Genomic DNA, 21,807 nt, shown 5'->3' with positions numbered 1-21,807 from the left:
GAGTATACTAACAGAGAACAAAGAGGTGCACTACTAAATACTTAGATTACAACCAAAGCTTTTCTGAACCCATTTTGTATTATATACTAATTTCCCTCTCATTCACATTGCACAGTAAAGTGATCCTGGCTGACTCAAGGACAGTCCATGAGGCCAGGGGAGACTGGGATACAAATTGATCAGAACATTGATGGTGACCTTTTTGTGAAGCACTCTTCCCTTTGGTACATAGACTTCCTATCCCACTAAACCTGAGGTTACAGTGAGAGAAAAATAAAATTTTAGTACATGATTTGATGCAATATTAGGAACTGTGAAGCCCAGGGTCCTCTGAGAGGCAGACATGAAGATGTAGTAACATGTGCAAGAATATTATTAGTGTCTGTACAGGACACAGTAGGGAGGGAGACAGAAAAGTTGAGGTGTGACAGCAGATCAAGAAGCAAGTCTGACCCCCAAATGAAGGAGGGAGGGAAGGAAGGACAGATGGAAGCCTCTTAAACCATTGTGAAGAATAAGGAGAGCTCTTAAAAGTCAGTCAGAAGGTCATGAGTTAAAGTCTTCTATGAAAGAAGTTCAGGGTCTAAGACGAAAAAGTCTGCCTTTGTATCTCTGTCATCCTCACTCACTGACTGGCAGTATTCTTTGGTAAGTATGCACTTCATGCACATGTCAAAATAGCTTTCAGAGCTTGGAATCTAGGTCATTTGGTCATTTCTCTGTACTTGGAGATCTGCAAGGTTCATTTTCCTGGCCACTACAGGGGACATGTCTGCATCATACCTTTAGTTCCTGGGCATGTATGTTCTTGATAAAGAAAGATGGCATCATGTAGTATTTGTTCTTCAATGCCTGGCTTGCGTCACTCAACATAAGGTCCTCATTTATTGACTGCCATTTTAAAACATATAACACATCTTGGAGAACACCTCAACACTCTTGCCTGAGGCTTCCTCTAATTATTTTACCACTCCATGAAACAAACATATTACTACTGGATGATGGACTAACGGTAAACCAATAATTTCTGTGGACAGACCTCGTTCCTATTCCATTGCCATCTAATGCATTTCTCAGTCCCAGCTAATGACTGAAGTGATTCCACGCTGTGATGGTTAAGCTAATGTGTCAATTTGGCCAGGTAATTTTGCCCAGTCATTGGGTCAAGCAAGCACTGGGCTAATTGTAATACAAGGGATTTTATGGGTTTAATTGCATCTATGGCTAATTACATCTACAATCAACTGAGGATATTGCCATCAGCAGTGAGTGATGACTCATCCAATTAGCTGAAAGCCTTAAAAGGAGGAGTGATTTCAGTTTTAAGAGAGAATTTCCATTTCTACTTCAGATAACAAGAGTCTCTTGCGGACTCATTGAGGACCTTCATTGGAGACCCTGGCTTACAGCCTGCCCTACGGAATTTGGATTTGTGCATCCCTGCAGTTGTATGAGACAATTCTATAAAATCTCATACCATTTACAAATACCTCCTGTTGATTCCGTTTCACTGGAGAACCCTGATTAATATGCAAGCTATGAATAAGGCATTATAGAGCCCACATGTAGAAACACTGCCAGGAAAAAAGTTAGCAAGAAAATGAATGCACAAAGCAAACACGTGCAAAAATTGCACCTGTTTCTGAAAGGAAAATCATTATCCCTCACTGCCATCTGGGATTAGTAGAAATTAGTCTAATATAATCAAACTAGTAGTGAAGTGAGTCCACCAATCCTCAAGAAAATGATGGAATATGAGAGGCACAGTGGTGGCCTCTGTTGTCAGAATTTTGGACACCATGCAGTGGATGTGGCCAAATCTACCTTGGTGAAGGGAGTCCATGTGGTTGAGCCCACGACAATTGATATGGTCACTTTGTATATGGGCCCACTGAACAATAACTGGTATGTCTGGGGAAAGAAGCTGAACGACATGCACAGAACATATTACCTATCCACTTGATTAGTAAGACGTGTGGATAGAAGCGTGTTCATATGTGTAAACATTAAGTGTGTAGCACATCTTCTAAACCCTGTAGAAGATTTTGAAGATTGAACAAAATGTTCCAGTCTTTCATTACTGAGGCAAAATCCAGTAAACTCAAAGACTGCAACTGCTTGACACTACCTTGAGCCTGTTTACTTGTACAGTTTTTGAGGATTTAAGTAAGTTTTTATTCTTTTCACATTACAGAGCTACAACTCCTATATAGGTCAAGACCAGTGAACATATTCTCCATGGCTGTTGCCCCCTGTACTTAAATACCATCAACTCCCTTAGCAGGAAAACAGCTCAATAAATTAAAGATGGTTCCATAAATATATATCAGGTTACTATTGTTGATTCTGTATAGAATTAATTCAACCAAGTGTTCAAAGAAAACACTAACTTCTGCACTTCCTTAGGAATGCAGTTTTTCATTTTGTTCATTATATTGGCAAAAGGTTTATATGGTGAGCAATTTTAAGGACTTTCATTTGAATGTTCAGACAATAATTTTTCTCATTCTAAAGTATTTTGAGTTAATTTTTTAGAATGGAAGAGTGTGTAATACATCTGGAACCCCAAAGAATTAAATTTAATTTGGTTCTGCCTTCTAATATTGACCAGGTCTTTTTTATCCTCATGAGATGGATAATAAATGAATGTAAAGACAATTTTAATGGGTTGTTGAGATTTCACAAATATACCCAAATTCTTTAAGTACTCTCAGGACTTCTGTAGTGATAGAAAAGCAAGGAATGTTAAGATTTTTTTATGTAAAAAGAGACAATAATGAGGTATTAGAAAATACATGAAGGTAGAAGGAAAGATAGGAAATAGCACTCATACAAATGGTGAAATTTTTAAATTTATTTGTACTAAAATTTTTTAAGTTTATTTTGTGAATGTGTTTATTAAAGAAACAGCTAGTAAGCTCCATAACTAAATTTCTATTTCTGAGCTTTCTTAACCAACAGTGTTATAGAGGGAATTGAAAAAAATATTTACTAAAACTCAGTATTTTCCGGTTACTGAACTGTAGTTTTCTTCACTAATTCTTCTTGTCATAGAAAACCAAAACTGGGTCTGGAATAAGTGTGCTTAATTTGTTTATACATTTCCCTTTGTTCTGCTTATTCTTACTTAAACCTAGAAAGGTTATATATAGTGTTGTTCCATGAAGTAGAGCACTGTGGAGTGTCCATTATTTGTGAGAAATATCATTCCTTACATTTGTACACAATCCTAAAAGATCCATCATTCTATGATTTTATAATTATATTCTTATTGTGTATGCAATTCTTAAACACTTTGCCTATAATAGAAGGTACAGGGATTAGATAGATATTTTCTATGTCAATCTGATCTTTGTGAAGCAATTTGGTGGGAACACTGTAGTATATGTGGTTATAAGTCTCAGAAATTAATATATTCTTAATCCTTATCTATTCCTGCTGGTATAAGTCCATTACAGACAGGACTTAGTAAAGATATTATTTTTAGGTAAGGTACAGCTCAATGGAAGGAGACTGGAACTAAATGCTTATACTGGAGGATTTATGAAGAGGAAGCCAGTTGGAGGACTAGAAGGGGGAAATCAACAGAACTGGGAAGAGGAAAGGGAGGACATTGTTATGAGACATGAAAATCAAGGAACCCCGAGGATTGCCAGTCTCCAGAATGCCACTGACCGTGGAGGGAGCAAGGCTTCTAAGCCCAAAATTGTGAGAAAAAATTTCTGTTTTTCAAGGATAACATCTTGTGGCTATTTAGCATAGAAGCCAGGAAACTAAGACAGACACTTTACTTAAAATAAATATTTCAAAATCTTCATCCAATTTCCAGCAGTCAAACTATCCCATACCTTCTCCAAAAGCAATACAACTTGTTTGGTAAGGTTCAGAGTAAAAACCAATGCACACACACAAAAAAATCAAATTAATTTTATCTCTTTCCAAGAACTCCCAAAGACAAGCAAGAGGACAAATATTGAAGAAAACTTATTACTGCAAAGAGGCAAAATACCAAAATTAAACGGTCCAATATTATAAGTTTAAATTAGTTTATATCATAACAAAATAATAACAAAGAGTGGTTTATACAATATTTCATAATTTTCCATATAACTTGTTGCATTTAATTTAAATATTGCAATGCTTAAAAACATATGTTGAAGACAATAATTTAGAAAGATCAATAAACATTCAGGAAAAAAAATGATGACATTTCATTTTCGTGGTCTTATACTCTGTGTTGCTTTCCTGAAAGCCTCCTTTACATCTTTGTTCCTCACACTATAAATAAGAGGGTTGAGCAATGGGTTCAACACAGTGTAGAACAGGGCAGCCACTTTGTCTGTCTCAAGAGAATAGGTGGAGCTAGGTCTTGAATACATGAAGAGCATGGATCCGTAGAAGAACATGACTGAGATCAAGTGGGAAGCACAGGTGGAAAAGGCCTTGCGCCTTCCAGAAGCAGAGCGGATCCTCAGGATAGCCAGAAGAATGTTGAAATAGGAAATCAGGATGGCTAATATGCTGGAGAGGACTGTGAAGCCCACCATACCCAGAAGGACTTTTTCATAGACCTGGGTGTCTGTACAGGACATTTTTACCAATGGTGGTACATCACAGAAGAAGTGGTCAATGATATTTTTACCACAGAAACTCAGGCGGAATGTGTTGGCAGTGTGGGCAATTGCATTCAAGACCCCTCCTATGTATGCACCAGCAACGAGCCCACTGCAGAGAGAATTGGACATGGTACCTGAATAGAGTAATGGGCTACAAATTGCCACGTGGCGGTCATACGCCATGACTGCTAGTAGATAGGACTCTGTGTAGGCTACGAAACAGGAAAAGAAGAACTGGGCCCCACATCCAGCCAAGGACATACGTTTATCTTCTGAGATGCAAATGGCCAGGATTTTGGGGATATACACAGATGTGTACCAGAAATCCAGAAAAGATAGACTGCCAATGAAAAAGTACATGGGTGTGTGCAATCGGGAATCATTCCGGATTAAGAGAACCAGGGTCATGTTCCCTGACATGGTTAATAAATAGAGCATCAGAAATACTCCAAAAAGAATCAGCTGCAACCTGGGGTCTGCTGAAAAGCCCAACAAGATGAATTCAGTCAGGATGGTGCGATTTCCCACTTCCATGTTCAAACAGGAGAAACCCTAATAAAGCTTATAAGAAAGAAAGAAAAAAAAAAAGATTTAGTGTTTTATCCATTGTAACCAATATCAATTAATTCAGCAATTATTAGGAGGCTTGTTTATTCTTACTACTTAGTATCTAGAATTATCAAACTTTAGTCTCTATAATTTGGTAATTTGGAAATCACCAAAAGAGAAGTCAGAATATGGTTTAAAACCAGTATCTTCATTAATTACTGTTAAAGAGGCACTAATCCCTTATTCTCATCAGAAATTGGAGTAAAATTATTGGGTTGGGTGGTGAAAGCTTGACAGGGGCTACAGTGGGGAGGATGGGTCAGAAGGTCCATGGAACTGGGGGGAGGGTTGGAGGAAGGAGCAAGTGAACAATGGGGTATGTGGTTGAAACTACAATGTTTAGAAAACTCTTTTGGCAATGTGACGAGGAAGAGTTAATGGTTTAAGATGTTGGATGGGGGGCGTTTGGAACAAGGCACACCTGGGGCAAACTTCTAGGGAGTGTGTGAGTGCTGTTTTTTCATAGCGTGTTATATCAGTGGGTGGATACCCACATAATGTGTGGGAAGATGTTGTACACCCATCCTAGGGAGGCCTGATATGTTCTCAAACAGAGGGGAGTGTGTGTCTCAAGAGAATGAGTAGTTCCTAACAGGAGAGGACAGACTAGTGTGTCAAGCTCTCAGCGTTTTTGCAAGTATTTATGAATCTTGTCCTTCAAGGAGTGGAGCCTGGTGATCACTGTGGGCCCCAAAAGCAGGGGGGAGGAGGAATAGAATAGATGGAAGGGGGGTGTAGCAGTTTGATATAATTGATGAATTCCAAAAAGAAATATTGGATTATGCTTGTAATCTGATCTGTACCTGGGCATGATTGAAATACGATTAGGTTATGGTGAAGAACAGAGTTGAGGACTTTTAATGTTGGAATTTTGATTTTGGAGTTTGATGCTGAACACTTAAACTGGAGCCCTGGAAGTCAGCACCCAGAGGGAAGAGAAACCAACCCCAGGAAGGAAGGAACCTTGAAGCCAGAGTAAAACAAGCCCCAGGAACCTAGGAACCCAGGAAGCCCGAACCCTTGCGGATGTTGGCAGCCATCTTGCTCCATATAGACTTAGGTGAGGGAAGTAACTTATGCTTTATGTCCTGGTATCTGCAAACCCCTACCCCAAATAAATACCCTTCATAAAAACCAACCAATTTCTGGTATTTTGCATCAGCACCCCTTTGGCTGACTAATACAAGGGGTAGTTGGGGGATAATGGTTCTGCATGATTGTGCAATGATGGAACAGGCCATGGTCAATTTCACCAAAAATTTATAGAAGTGTATGGCCTAAGTTGTAAACCATAATGTAAACCATTGACCATGGTTAGTAGTAGTGTTTCAATATTTGTACATCAGTTGTAACAAATGTACCATCCACATGTAAAAGGGTTATTAACGGAGAAGTGGGAAATGGGGGAGATTGTTGGGTATATGGGAGACCCCTATGTTCTGTGTGTGACTTTACTGTGACCTAAAACTTCTCTGAAGACATATTGAAAAAAAAAGTAAGACTCTGAGGAAAAAGTGGGAGAAATTTCCACTGTACATGCAAGACAATAGCTATTACAGTGATGAAAGGCCAAACATCAAAAAAAAATTTGGCCCTCAACACTATTACAAATATCTCTGAACTTGGCTCTTCAAAAAATGAAGATTGACTGTCACTGTGGGCCCTAAGGGGAGGGGGAAATAGGTATTGAATAGGTGGAGCCAATGAAACTGTGTGGGCAATAGAAGTGTTTCCCAAGAGTACACAAGAATGGATATAAGACATGTAAAATCACACCAAAAATATATAGGGGCTGATAGGCTAAAATGTAAATCATAATGTAGAACATAAGATAACTAAAAATTTAGAAAATTGTATAGTCTAAAATATAAACCGCAATGTAAACACAAATGTTACCTTGTTTGAAAGCTATTGTCTCAATATCTGTACATCAGTTTCAGTAAATATAATATGAATATGAAACAAGATTATTGCTGTGGAAGGGAAAAGGTTTTATGTTGGATATGTAGGAGTACTGTATATTGTATATACGAATTACTGTGATCTAAAACTCTTGTGAAGATAAGCTTAATAATTAGAAAAAAGAAAAGAAAAAGACAGGATGTAGAATGTTTCCAAATTAATATGTATTCTATATCTAACCTTTAAGCTCATCGCTATATTCCATTTTACTATTAAGGGAACCAGACAGTATATTGGGCTTCACTTTTCAGGAAGTCTTGGATTACAGAGAGGTTCAACAAGGGCAGCAGAGGAATACTAGTGTGGGATGTTATTGACAGAGGACACATGGTTGGCAGGGAGTTCTACAGGGCATATATCCAGGGTACATAAAAATGCTTGGATATTTTCATAGTGGAAACAATTAAAAACAACAACTGAGGGAGTGCTGAGATTCTAGCCAGGGGAGCTCTATCACAGTCCCTAAAGGAACAGCAATGATCCCCCAAGTGCAATGGCAAAGACCAAAAAAGAATGAAGGTCTAACAATGAGCCCCTGATACTAATGGCTATGCTTGTGAGCCTGTGCACCTGAAATAAGTACAAGGCCTAGAGCAACAGTGTGCCTAAGAGTTACCTCCTGAGAGCCTCTGTGTTGCTCAAATGTGGCCAGTCTCGAAGCCAAACTCAGCATGTAAATGCGTTGCCTTCCCCCCAGTGTGGGATATGACTCCAGGGGATGAGCCTCCCTGGCGCCAAGGGATCACTACCAACTACCAGCTGATGAAGTAACTAGAAAATGACCTTGAATAAAAGGTTCAACTTGGACCAGCAGAATATCTCTGTCTACATATAATAACAGGATTTAAAAATGACTTTTTACCTAAATTAAGGGGGAAATGGAAAGGACAAATGAGTTTATATGGCTTTGAGTCTCTAAAAAAGAGCTGGGAGGTTATCGGAGGGGTTTCCCTTATGCACACCTGAGCAGAGTCCCAGGGACAGATAAAGTAGATACAACCCCAGGTATTGGTTCTTCTGAGGGCTATGGAGACCCACAGGTTTTATGGTCATGGCAGATGGAGTTCCGTGCCATGTCAGGTGGCCCTTCTTTGGAGTTGGTGTTTCTGTGTGATGGAGCTGGACTCAGATGTGATCTCTTTTCACAAGCCTTTCCTGTTACTTTACCAGAATTGTAGTTAGTGCTGGGGTTTAATATACACCCAGGGGATCTGAATCTCTGGACTGACCATATAATAACCAGGCCCTGAGCCTCAACAGACTTCAGCTTCTACACTCTGGTTTATTGGACTTACCCTACTCAGCTAACATGGAGTTGAAGAAGGTCAACCACCATACCAGGGAGCCAAGAGTGTCTACAACTGAAAGCAGGAGGATTGCATCCAGCATCCATGTGGAAACTAAGCCCCCTCTTGACATAGATGTGGAATGGACACAACCAATCTGTAGAGAGCCACCTGCTGTGAGACCTATCTACAGCCTCCCACAACATGGCGGAGTTCACAAATCTGCCCTGTCATTTCCTTATTCTTCTCCTCCCTGCTTCTTTTTTCTCCCCCTCCCGCCACTACTCAGGTGACCACAGCAATACGCATGTGCAAGGCGCGAAACTCCGCAGACCCGGTGCGAACTGTCAGTCAATCCCCTTCTTGGACGTCTGCCACCCACAAGACCAGCTTATCACCTATGGACACATTCCCTTCCCTCTCTATATATTCCCATGTTCTACTCCCAATAAACGAGGCTTGATCAGATTCCTGTCTTGCCTCCATTCTTCTCATCTCCTGCCTCCATCACCCCCTTCACCCTGCTTCTTCCCACAGGCCCCTGGAATCCGCCCCCGCCGGTTTCGGACAAGTGGCGCCCGACGTAGGTGAGGCCGGGGAGGAAGTTTTCTCAACCAGCCAACACAACAGAAAGCCTGGCCAGATGATCTACATGTACACAGGAAGACCTGAGCTATCAGCTTGGGCAAGGAAGACCTGAGCTATCAGCTTGGGCAAGGGAGACCTTCACAAGACTGCCTATCTTCTGAAGGCTCGGTGGGTGAGTGATCGGCTCTATCATGGGGCAGGGTTCCTCTAATGATCGTTCCCTTTTCCTACGCAGCCTGCAGGCCACCCTCAAGACAAGAGGAGTAAAGGATAATGTTAAAGAACTCTCTAAATTCTTTGCCTTCCTCCAAGAAATTTGTCCCTGGTTTCCTCTTAGTCCGCTGCTTTCTCTTTCCCCTCCTATAGAAGATAATGAAGCCCTCTGCCCTCAGCCCTCACCTCCTTTTCCTTAGGCTGCAAGATCTTCTAGCTGCTCCAGTTCAGTCTCCATCACTATACATAGTGATGGTGAAAGTTACCCTTCCGACAATGAAGAAAATAGCTCAAACTTACGTCCAAAACCTAAGACTACACCCTCAAAAAGTACTCCCCCTGCTTCCCAAGCTCCGGTTCCTTTAGACAATCAAATAACTCATTATCCCCCACTAGACACTGGCTAAAACCCCCGGAGCCTAACTCTCTCACTGCCATGCCTACTACACCTCCCTTTTCAGCTCCGCTTATTAACTCTTTCACTGCCGTGCCTTCCACACCTCCTCTTTCAGCTCCACTTACTGCAATTGTCCTTAATCACCACCCATTCACTCCTCTTCACTTCTTTCCAATAAATTACCACAATGAGATTCTCCTCCCTTTTAGGCACCTTGGCATCATAAAACCATTGCTCACCTTCCTAAAGCCATTCAAAAACATAGTCTTAATAGCCCCTGTGCTCACGTGTTATTAAGCATTTCTCATGCTCACAATACACCTACTGATTAGAAAAATTTAGCCCTTCCTATTTTAACCCCCGAACATTTTGTTACCTAGAAAGCTCTCTATTATAATAAAGTCAAAAATTTAGGTACCCACAACATTACTAACGGAATAACAGTCATTCCCCCAAGTGCTTTAAAAGGTGAGGAGCAATAAACCCTTCCAAAAGTTCAGGCTAGCTGTCCCCCCCCCCTACTTTGAACAATATTTAACCATAACTAAACTAATAACAATGTTTCCAAGCACAAGCTTGCATGTTACAGGCAACATGGATTTCAGAAGAAATCTTAAGAAGTAATATTTAAAATGTCATATAATGGAGAACTTAAAAGCAGCTATACCAAGAAAGTAAGAATTATGAGTTAATTGTAAACTGTATGTTTCTGTTACTGTATTGTGATTGTTCTGTGTTTGTCTGTTCATTCAATGTCAGTGTATATTTTGATACCTCCGGATGGTAATATAAATTAATAAAAATTTATAAAAGAGCTCTATTCAAATGGCCAAAAATTAAATAAGCGCTTATGTTAATACATAAGTTTAAATGTTAATAAGATCTCTACAATGATAAAAATGATAAGTCTTTATTAACAAAATTACTATGTCTTTTTATAAAAGGTTGTTCTTGCCTAGATTAAAATGAATAACTTATTTTTCTTCACAGGATAATATGAAGAATGTACAACTTAAATGAATATTTGGTTAAAAGTTTGTGACAATGCTAACTGAAATTTAATAAGTTTTGCAAAAAGGCGTATTTTGTCCTAAAGTAGGATGGCTAATTTTTCATAAACTCTTGAAACTTAATTTGCATGTGGCAAGTTGTAGAAGGTATTGTGATAACTTTAAGTAAGGGAATGTGTTCTGTAAAGATGAAATTTGTCTTAAAATGATATAATTATAGTCTATATGGTTATAAATAATTATAAAAGGTCTTATGAAGCATTGTTTACATTAAAGTGTTTAAGTGGCTAATTCCAAAATGTCATTATTAAACAAACCTGAATTAATAATAATAACAATAATAATAATATAATAATAATAATAAAAGGTAATTTTATTACAGGAAAGATTGGCAGCAACCAGCCTCCCCTGCCAACTTGCTTCTAGAAAACTGTATTTAAAGAAAAGTTCATTATTTTAACAAGCTTGTTTAGTGTTCACGGTATTATGCTATAAAAGGTTTGCTTGATAACTTTGTATGTGGGCTATATGGAATGTGTTTTTATTGTTATGGAAACAGAGGATGATTTTGACTTGAGATAAAATGATTGATTGTTGGAAACAGTAGAGTGTGGGACAAGGCCTGGGTGAGTACTGAGGGTGCAGAAGGTTGGTGGAAAAGGAATTTTTACAGTTAAAGTTAAATAAAATTTAATGGGTCTATCTATAAAATTTTAAAGGTTTTAGTATAAAGTAGTATGCTGATGCAAAGTTAAAATTTTTTATTCTTTCTCAAGGCCTCTCATCATTAATCTGTTTTGGTAAAAGTTCTTATCCTCAATAGTCAGTATACAAAGAAAGTCTGTCTTATCAAAATAGCTTATTGTACTTCTTGTGCTTATTGTTTCCTCGGTGTTCCAAGAAAGAAACTTTTATCTCTTTTAAAGGAACATAATGTTCAAAACTGCTTTCTCAAAACCTAATCCTGAACAGTGGCCTTTTATTCCAAACTAATTATAAGAGATTTGTTCTTTTACCTTAAAGGAAAAATTAAATAAAATAATTAAGTTCATTTAATATGTTATAAGTTAAATAAAAGGTGTTTTACAGTGTTATAAAATTAACAAGTTTTTCTTCCCTTAAACTGTCTGTTAATTAAAGTCATATGAATAGAAGGTTCCTATGAATGCTTAAAAGTGTATAAAGTTACCAATATTTCAGCATAATATTAAAGAGAAGTACAATGTGGTTATTTATGGTTTTAATTATAATAAAAGAGTATATGTCACAGAAACAACCTCTTATCATAGATTAAAGTAACAACACTAGTATGCAGCAATCCCAAACACTGCTAGTTTGTTGCAAAAAGTTAAAGTCCAGCTGTATTGCTATCACTTTGTTTTAAAACTTGCTAAGACTTTCTTTAGTGTCTTCTTAGACAAATCAAGCCAGCTGCATTCCTCTATCTGTAAAAAACCCAACAATAAACTTTTGCAGTGCTTTTCAGGGCTATGTGCATAGCCCAATCATCCTGTACAGTATTTACTGATAGTAATAGTAATGGAAAAGCAACATATGTTACTTCTCAAAAAGAACAGGTTTGACAAACTCCTTATTTGTCTGCTCAATGCACAGAGCTTTCAGCTGTCATTAAACTTTTACAAATGTTTTAAGAGCCCTTGAACATTGTCTCTGACTCTAAATATGTAAGTCTTACTGTCAAGCATATTAAAACAGCTCATATCTTTGCTACTGATGAGTTATCTCAACTTTTCACTGACTTGCAACATCTCATCGGGTTAAAACAGCATCCTATTTACATTATTCATATATTTCTCATGCCTCTTTGCCTAGTCCTATGACATCAAATAATGCTCGAGCTGATTTATTGGTAGGGTGTTTACAATGTGCTCGTGATTGCCATGCTTTAACTCATATTAATGTTAAAGGCCTGCAAAATAAATATCAAAAGTTAACAAAACTACAGGCATGAGAAATTATTCACACTTGTCCTACTTTTGGACCACTGACAGTGGTACCTTTTCAGGCTGAAACTAATCCCAGAGGCCTGACTCCTAATCAATTAAGGCAGATGGATGTTACTCACCTACCATCCTTTGGTAAACTACAATATGTTCATGTTTATATTGACATTTATTCTCTTTTTATGTAGGCTACTGCTCAAGGTGGGGAACGGTTTCATCATGTTCACTCACACCTCTGGTCTGCTTTTGCTGTAAGGAGATGCCCTCTGAAAATTAAAACTGATAATTAGCCTTCTTACATTAGTAAATCCTTTGAATCTTTCTGTTTAAAATATGGTATTCAACATGTTACCAGCATTCCTTATAATCCTACAAGTCAAGCCATAGTTAAATGCAGCCATCATACCCTAAAAACTATGCTTTTAAAACAAAAAGGGGGAGATGATAGTATTATAACACCAAAAGATTAATTAGCAAAAGCTTTATTTACTTTACATTTTCTTAATGTTTATAATTCATTAACACCTGTGGAATGTCACTTAGAAATTGTCAAACATCTACAGTAGACACAGGAAATGAAAATCAACCAATATTCTGGAAAGATATTTTAAGCAATGTATGGAAAAAAGGCAGGATTAAAGTAAGGAGGTGAGGCTATGCTCTTATCATTTCAGAAAATGGAGAACAAATTTAGTTATCTGCGAAAAGGATTAAACCCCAGAATGAAGAGACGGAGTCTTCTACAACTTCTGATGATGGTGATCGTAAGTAATAAGGAAGCTGCCAGTAATTACACTTATTAGGTCTATATACCTAACCCCCCATTACTTAGAGTGTTAACCTGGAAAAATCCATTCTTTCATATATATCTGAATAAAACCCATATATTCCCTATACCAATTGATAATCGATTGCCAATTAAACCCTATAAAAAAGGACAAAGAATCAATAATCTCATATTATTATTTGATTATCAACCCTTATGCATTAGTAACCATCCTTCCTGTATGTAGGTTAAAAATCGGGCCATAATTATCTTTAAAAATAATAATACTCAGTAGTTTATTGTGACTTTATTTCCCTCTTCCAATTTATTCATGACCAAAAATCCTACTTATGATTGTCCGCAAAAAGACAGTAGGGATAAAGAAGGATGGCAAGAGTGCCATATAGGAAGAGAATCTGTCATTTTTAATGATTCCTATGGAATAGTGTGGGAAAGTGCCCCTATGGGGAGTCCCATTGAATATAATGACAGATTTATTTGGCATGGTCTAAATAGTAAAGGACAACAAAAAATAATTTTTACTAAAAATAATAGTGTTTGGAAACAGAAAGGGAAATGGATCCCTTCTCCATGGTGTAATATTACATCTATACATAAACAAAAGAATTTGTGGAAAGTTTTTCTAGGAATAGCTCTTACTATAGAATGGATTAGGAATAATAGTAAGAATGGTCAATATCTGTATTTAAATCAAATTTATCATCTTCAGGCATGTGTAAGAGATCCTTATATGTTTGTGTTGGGAAAATTAACTATAACCCAAAAATGCTCTATTCTATAAAAATGAGGCCTTGCATCCTAGTAGCCATTACCCTGCAACTAACATACTACGGAGAAGGCAAACTAAAAAATTTTACTATCCCCATCTGTGTCAAAGAGCACTGCCTTCCTCCTATATTGGTAAAAAATTAGCCTCACAGGTTCAGTCGCTGCAGCTGCCACAGCAGGTGGTGCTCTTGGTCATGGCCTCATCACTTGCAATACTTTAAACAACAACGACAAATTAGCCTAGAATCCAGTGCGCAGTCTCTTGACTCTCTGCAGCGGCAACTAACATCCCTCGCCCAAGTAGCCTTACAAAACCGTAGGGCCTTAAACTTACAGTGGAAAAAGGGGGAACCTGCCTTTTTCTCCAGGAGGAATGCTGCTACTATATAAATGAATCTGGTATTGTTGAGCAAAATGTTAAGATTCTACGAGAATTGCGGGAAGAAATACTGCCCTCCCAATCAACCTCCTCCTTGTCTGCCTGGCTCACCTCCCCCTCGTAACGTGGCTAGGTCCCCTCCTCAGCCCCCTAATCACTCTCCTTTTAATCTGTGCATTTGTGCCTTGCCTCCTTAAATTTCTCCAGGAAAGGATGAAGCAAATCTCGGCCCATGTGATGTATCTTGCCGCTGTTCATCAGTACCAATCTCTCCAGACCAAAGAATGAACAACCAACCTTTGAAAATGCAAATTTCTTATGTTGTCTCATTTGCTACCCTGTACCCTAATAGCATTTCTTTGCCTGTTTTCCCCTTACAGTCACCACCTCCCTTATCATGGCTTAACCTTCTCTGTTTAATCTATATCACTGAACAGCTTCGGCAAAGATCCAGCGGCTCGAACGAGCAATGGGCACCCTGGCCTGACAAGACCGGGGCAGGTGTGGCCACACCCACCAATCTCAGTACATCATGCTTGTCATACACGGTCTATGAAGGTTCCCCATTATAGCTTGCTGTAATTGCAAGCCATCTGTCGCTGAGGTGCTGGACTGGTTAGCCAATGACAGGCAACTGGGCTGACCCATCAGTCAACCTAAGACAGGGACATGGTCTTTTGCTGCCATGATTCCCAATGATGGGTAAGATTGATCACATGCCGGGTAAGACGAATCGCTTATCGGGTGCAGCCCCGACCTAAGACAGGCACAGCCCCCCTTTCAGCATGGGAGCACCTTGCAGCCACATGCCACTACTGAAAATAAGCCCTGCTCTATCATGAGCGGTCGCTGGCTGTTCCTTTCTTCAATTCATAACACATTAAACAGAAAAGGGAGACCTGTAGGGAGCCACCCGCTGTGAGACCTATCTACAGCCTCCCACAACATGGCAGAGTTCACAAATCTGCCCTGTCATTTCCTTATTCTTCTCCTCCCTGCTTCTTTGTTTTCCCCCTCCCGCCACTACTCAGGTGACCACAGCAATACGCATGCACAAGGCGCAAAACTCCGCAGACCCGGTGCGAACTGTCGGCCAATCCCCTCCTTGGACGTCTGCCACCCACAAGACCAGCCTATCACCTATGGACACATTCCCTTCCCTCTCTATATATTCCCATGTTCTACCTCCAATAAACGAGGCTTGATCAGAATCCTGTCTTGCCTCCATTCTTCTTGTCTCCTGCCTCCATCCCCCCCTTCACCCTGCTTCTTCCCACAGGCCCCTGGAATCCCCCCCTCCTCCGGTTTCAGACACCAATCCAAGGTCCATGGAATGGAGGAATAGAATATGGATTAGAGTGGACTTACTGATATTCTATTCATGAACTATTATGATTAGTAATCGAAGAAAATGTGGCATTGGTGTGGAAAATTGGCCATGGTGGCTGCTGGGTGTGGGGAATGGGAGGAAGAGATGAGATGTGGAGGCGTTTTTGGGACTTCGAGTTGTCCTGGGTGATGCTGCAGGGACAATTGCCAGACATTGTAGGTCCTCCCATGGCCCACTGTATGGAACGTGAGAGAGTGTGGGCTATGATGTGGACCATTGACCATGAGGTGCAGTGATGCTCAGAGATGTATTCACCAAATGCAATGAATGTCTCATGATGATGGAGGAGAATGTTCCTATGGGGGGAGTACATGGGCAGCTGGGGGGTACATGGGGACCTCATATTTTTGAATGTAATATTTAAAAAATGAATTAAAATTTGAATTTTTTCATTTTTTTAATACTCCAAGTTTTAACTTTATTTTAGTTTTAGTAAATTATTATGTATTTTATTTCTTATGTTTAAACCTATCATCACCATGTCATTTTCATATTAGTTTAATTTGGCAATATACTTGACTTTATTTTTGAAGAAGTTTTAGATCATAGAATTGTTACAACTATGGCAAGGAGGAGCATTGGTGTGGGGTGTCAATGATGGGAGACACATGAGAGGAAGTTCACCTGGGCATAAATATAAGGTATATAAATATGTTCAAATGTACATGTGGCATTGCCACAGTGAGTAGAGATTCACACAAAAACTGAAAGAACACTGAATTCCCATCCTGAAGAGCTATGTCACTTTCTCTAATGGAACAGCAACAATCCCCCAAGTACAGGGGCAATGTCTGGTAAAGAAGGATGGTCCATCGATGGGCCCTTGATATTGACAATGATGCTTATGAGCATTTTGCTCTTGAAATTGCAACTTAGCCTAGTGTTTTAGGGTGCTTAAGAGTTACCTCCTGAGACCCTCCATGTTTCTCAAATGTGTCTACTTTCTAAACCAAACTTGGCATATAAATTCATTACTTTCCACCCAGTGTGGTACTTGACTCCCAGGGATGAGCCTTTCTGGCACTGAAGGATTACTACCAAACACTGGCTGGTGATGCAACTGGAAAAAGACCTTGAATAAAAGGGGTAAATGTTAAAGACAAATTCCATTTATATGGCTAAGAGACTTCAAAATGTGTCAGGAGGTCATCAGAGAGGTAACACTTATGAAAGTCTCAGCAGGATCTCATAGACAGCTAAAGTAGATACTACCCCAATTAGTGGGGATCCTGAGGGCTATAGAGACACCCCAGTCCTACAGTAATGGCAGGTAGATCTGGAGTTTGGTGCCTTGCCAGTGGTCCTGACTTTGGAGTTTGTGCTCCTGAGTATTACAGAGTAGGACTCAGATGTGGCTTTTCTACACATGTCTCTTCTGCCCCTTTTATTGATCCTAAAGTTGGTGCTGGAGTTGATAGGCATATGCCCAAGAGACTTGAATCTCTGGGCTGTCCATTTGCCAGTGGAGCCCTGAGCCTCAGCAGTTGCAGCACTTATTCACCAGTTCATTGGGCACACCAGGGCAACCAACAAGGAGGTGAGGATGGACAACCACCACACCAAGGAACTGAGAGAGTCTACAACTGCAAGCAAGAGAGTCCCATTCATCAGCCATATGGGATCGAAGTCCCTTCTCAATTAAAGGTGGAGTGTGTATCACCATGCCAGAATCCTCAGGTTTGGGGAATAAAATATGGACTAGAGTGAACTTACTGGTATTCTACTGTAGACTTATTGTGATTCTAGCAATGAAAGAAATTATATCATTGGTGTGGAGACAGTGGGCCACGGCAGTTGCTAAAGGCAGGGAGAAGGAAAAAGAGGTATAATACAGGAGCATTTTGGGGACTTGGAATTGCCCTGAATAACATTGCAAATACAGATACAGGACATTATATATCCCGGCATAACCTTCAGAATGAAGTGGGAGAGAGTGTAAACTACAATGTAAACTATAATCCATGTTGTGTGGCAATGCTCCAAAATATGTTCATCAATTGCAGTGAATGTACCAATCTAAGGAGAGAAGTTGTTAATGTGGGAAAAGTGGGAGGTATGGGGAGTGGGGCATATGGGAATCCCCTATATTTTTTTATGTAATATTTTATGTAATCTATGTATCTTTTAAAAATAAATAAAAAATATACATTTAAAAAATGAAGCTCATAAATGTTACTAAAAGTTCCTAGCAGCTCACATCATCAAATAAAGAAAACATACACGAAAACACCAGTCCCAAGTTTTGCATGTGGTAAAAATTCTCAGCATCCTTCTACACATAATTGAGAGATTCTTATGTGCCTGACATTGCTGATATTTACATGGATACCAATAATTATGTATTGCTCACTAGGTACCAGTTAATATTATAAGTCTTATACTTAACCCACTTAATCATCACAGCAACCATTTAAGGTTGAGATTATTATGATTTTCTCTTTATAGTTCATGAAACAGAAAAACAAAGTTTAAGTCACATTGAAGGTCAAATGTCTGGTAAAGAAAACAGCTGGTATTGGAAACCAGGATGTTCTTAATGAAGGGCTCACACTTTCAACCATAACACTTTTTTTTCTCTATTAGTTGTGATTTTCTTTTTGCTTTCTCTCCTAATAAAGGCAATGTGGTACCCTTCTGTAAACCTCAATTTCTTTATTTTTTAAAGACAGCTTTAAAAATATTTACCTTAAAAATGCTTTGTTTTCCTCTTTTCAGTAGTAGATATGAGATTTATATACATGGTTAAGGTAGTTTTTGATACTGTGGTTGCTGAATGTTAGGAAGAAACCACTTTTGGCTGTCATGCACTGAGAAACTATGAGTCCTTCAAAGACTATGTCCTAAATTCAGAGCTCCCCAGAGAAGCTAAGAGGGAGGAATTTATTTATCAACATTGGCAAGTTAAATCCAATGGCCTCAGTAACACACTGACATCCTCTCTGGTTATAATGACAGTGAGAGAAATCTGAAACCATGAAAAGATTGTGATTTATTTAATGTTTAAAACATTTAAGTTGTAACTAGAATGCAAAACCACGTCCTCTACTTGAGATCTGATGTTCTGACTTTTTCTGAAGAAATATGTGGGTTTCCTTATTTTTCAAACACAGCTATTTAATATTCCAAGACATTGCAATTGATTGATGGCACTGGGTAAAATAGCAGCAATTCTTGAAGGCCAACCTTTTTCTATAATTCTTCATAAGAGGAAAGAGTTAGATATGTACTCATTAGCACATTAAGTAGAGATGTTTTAGCTCTACACTCGAGGTTCTAGACAAGCTGACTTCAACTTACTTTTACAACCTTCTGTCTCAATACTTGTCTTCATCCCCTCAGCACTACAGCCAAACTATATTATACAGGTGATCAATTTTTCTATAATAATATCTTGTAAGTAGGAGATTCACAGTTAGATATATTGCATTGTGCTATTATTCATTTGTATCCTAACATCCTTTTTCTGAAATCTCTAGCCTAAAATCATGTTATCTTGGTAGGAATTTATAATTATTTTATGTATAATGTACAAAATGACATATTATAAAATCACTGTCTTAATGGTTACTTAGAACATTCTCTACCCCTTATATATTGGTGTTTGCACTCAGTGTTTAGACTTAAATATTGATGCTGTGTCACTTGTTTCTTAGAGGGAAAGCTATATCCAGGACTTATTAAGCTCATTTAAATTCAACATGATTTGTGCAAAAATGAAAATATCTGGACATAACCCATTACTATTCTTTCTGTTTTGACTCTAAAGAGGATAACAATGGACAAAATAAGTTTTGTGGTGTATTGCTCAAAAAGTCTCTCTTGAATAAGAGATATTTAAGTGAGAGGTGAAACATGAGAAGCATTGATAGATGGCAGCTCATTGCAGGGGAAGGGAGAGAAGAAGAGCAGTCCTATCAGAAAAAAAGAGTAAATAGCACAGTTCTCAAATGGGAGAGAGCCTGGTGAGTTCATAGACTTAAAAGAGAGTAAATAAAGATGGGGTGGAACAAGGAACCAGCAATGAGCCAAAATGGATACCAAATCATGAAGCTTATAGGAAGCCATATTGAGGATTTTGATCTTTAAACCAATGCAAGTAGAAGACATTGCACTTTGGGGAAATCACACAGTCAGATTTATAAACTTAACATTCATTCTGGCTCCAGGCTAGGGAATGAATTGAAGGGGCCAAGAATTTCTTCTTAACTGGAAATGCTCTGAAATCCTCATTCCTCTGTCATCTAAGACCGATCCCTTAATAGGGCAAAAAGAGGTATTTAAAAATTCTAGAAAGAATGACTAATGGTTGTATAAACTGTGACCTCATCCTGTTAGGCAGGACACAAAGACAGTCATTCTCAAACTCTCTTGCAAAAAGGAATTTATATTTACACAATAATTTAATCTCAAGGTGCTAATGAAGTCCAAAAGACAAGAAACTTTCAAAGCTAGTGTTTGTAATAAACACTTCCTATTTTTATTTTACACAAGGAACTGAAAGGTCTTAGAATGGATACATAAATAAATTTGATGAAAGCTTTTACTATTTCATTAGAAAACCCAATATTATAGTCACCATTTTGACTTCTGTGTGCAATACAACTCTACCACAAATTCATCACATTGTATTTTAGTAGCAAACTCTGTTTAGAATAGAAAGAGGTAAACTAAACTACAACCCAATAATCTGTGGGTATATTGAAAAAAAAAGGCTACCTTTCTATAGAGGCCCTGATTTCAAGAGTGGAAGCTATTTTTCTACCGCTTTATCAGGAATGAAAATGTGTTTCTTTGGCCTATGGTTGTAGCATATGTTGTGATGCATGAATTCCAAGTCTTGGTCTCCAGGGGCTTTGAAAACTTCTCTTCTCACTTTTAGAATACTGCCACCGCCACGTAACTACTGGGCTAGGTTTCTAGAAATCTGGGCAGGTTCTCTCTCTCTTTCTCTGCTAACTGCAAATTGGCCCCCAGATATGGGATTGGACCCATTCTAGGTCATCCAGCACCACCCAAGTGAAAAGTGGCAAAGAAGCAAGCACAGCTGAGTGCAGACAGATCTGGCATAGGCAAAATTGCATAACTGAAATGATACCTGATTTCAGATTCAGATTCTACCCCTCGAAAGCTCTGTAATCTTGAGAAAGTGTTTTAAAAATCCTTCAATCAGTTTTTTCACCTCTGAAGATGGAGACAAATGTTTATGTTATAAGATAAATTGAGGAGTAAGGAAAATATAGATGAAACAGATAATCAAAAATTTATACTTAAAAGTAGCTATTTTTATTTGAGTCAGAGGAATAAGACCTGACTCATTTATAAAAGCTGAGTCTGGGGAAGAAAAATAAGCTGAAGTTTTTCCTAGAAGGCAATGTAAGCCCAATGGGGTTGTTACTCAGTCCTGCTAAATTCCTTAAATTTAGTTTTTTATCACATGTTCCTATAATTTGACAAAGAATAAGGAGGCTTGGGAGTATGAAGTTCATTAGCCTTAGACTGAGAGGTCCTGTGATTGGACTCCAGCTCCAAAACTAACCACTTGCATAATTTTTAGAGCTTCACCTTTCCTCTCTAAAATACAATTTATCCATATGAAAACTGTGGGTTGATCATTTACCCAGCACCAACCTGTTAGATTCCAGTATATTAATTTGTCTTGTAGAATCCATCATAAATACAAAGATAACCTCCAATGTGAAAATATGATAATGGAAAATTGATTAATAATACTTTTATATGCATATATCTTTGGATACACAGGAAGTTTTCACCATCTTGTTTGAAGTGAGAGACAGAATGTACTGAAGACAACAGCATTCTTTTTACTTCAACATTTGC

The 21,807-nt window shown here is 38.5% G+C and overlaps 1 protein-coding gene across 1 annotated transcript; it reads right to left on the bottom strand.

Moving 5' to 3' along the window:
- Positions 1-4,211: 4,211 nt before the first annotated feature.
- LOC101414769 (olfactory receptor 9G4) lies at positions 4,212-5,150 on the bottom strand. The gene has a single exon (XM_004471059.4). It carries the CDS (start codon positions 5,148-5,150, stop codon positions 4,212-4,214), a length of 939 nt encoding a protein of 312 aa, XP_004471116.1.
- Between the last annotated feature and the right edge of the window lie 16,657 nt (positions 5,151-21,807).

This window comes from Dasypus novemcinctus, chromosome 10 (assembly GCF_030445035.2).
Source record: "Dasypus novemcinctus isolate mDasNov1 chromosome 10, mDasNov1.1.hap2, whole genome shotgun sequence".
NCBI classification, from domain to species: domain Eukaryota; kingdom Metazoa; phylum Chordata; class Mammalia; order Cingulata; family Dasypodidae; genus Dasypus; species Dasypus novemcinctus.
The sequence above is the reverse complement of the archived record's forward strand: the minus strand, read 5'-3'. Positions and strand labels throughout refer to the sequence as shown.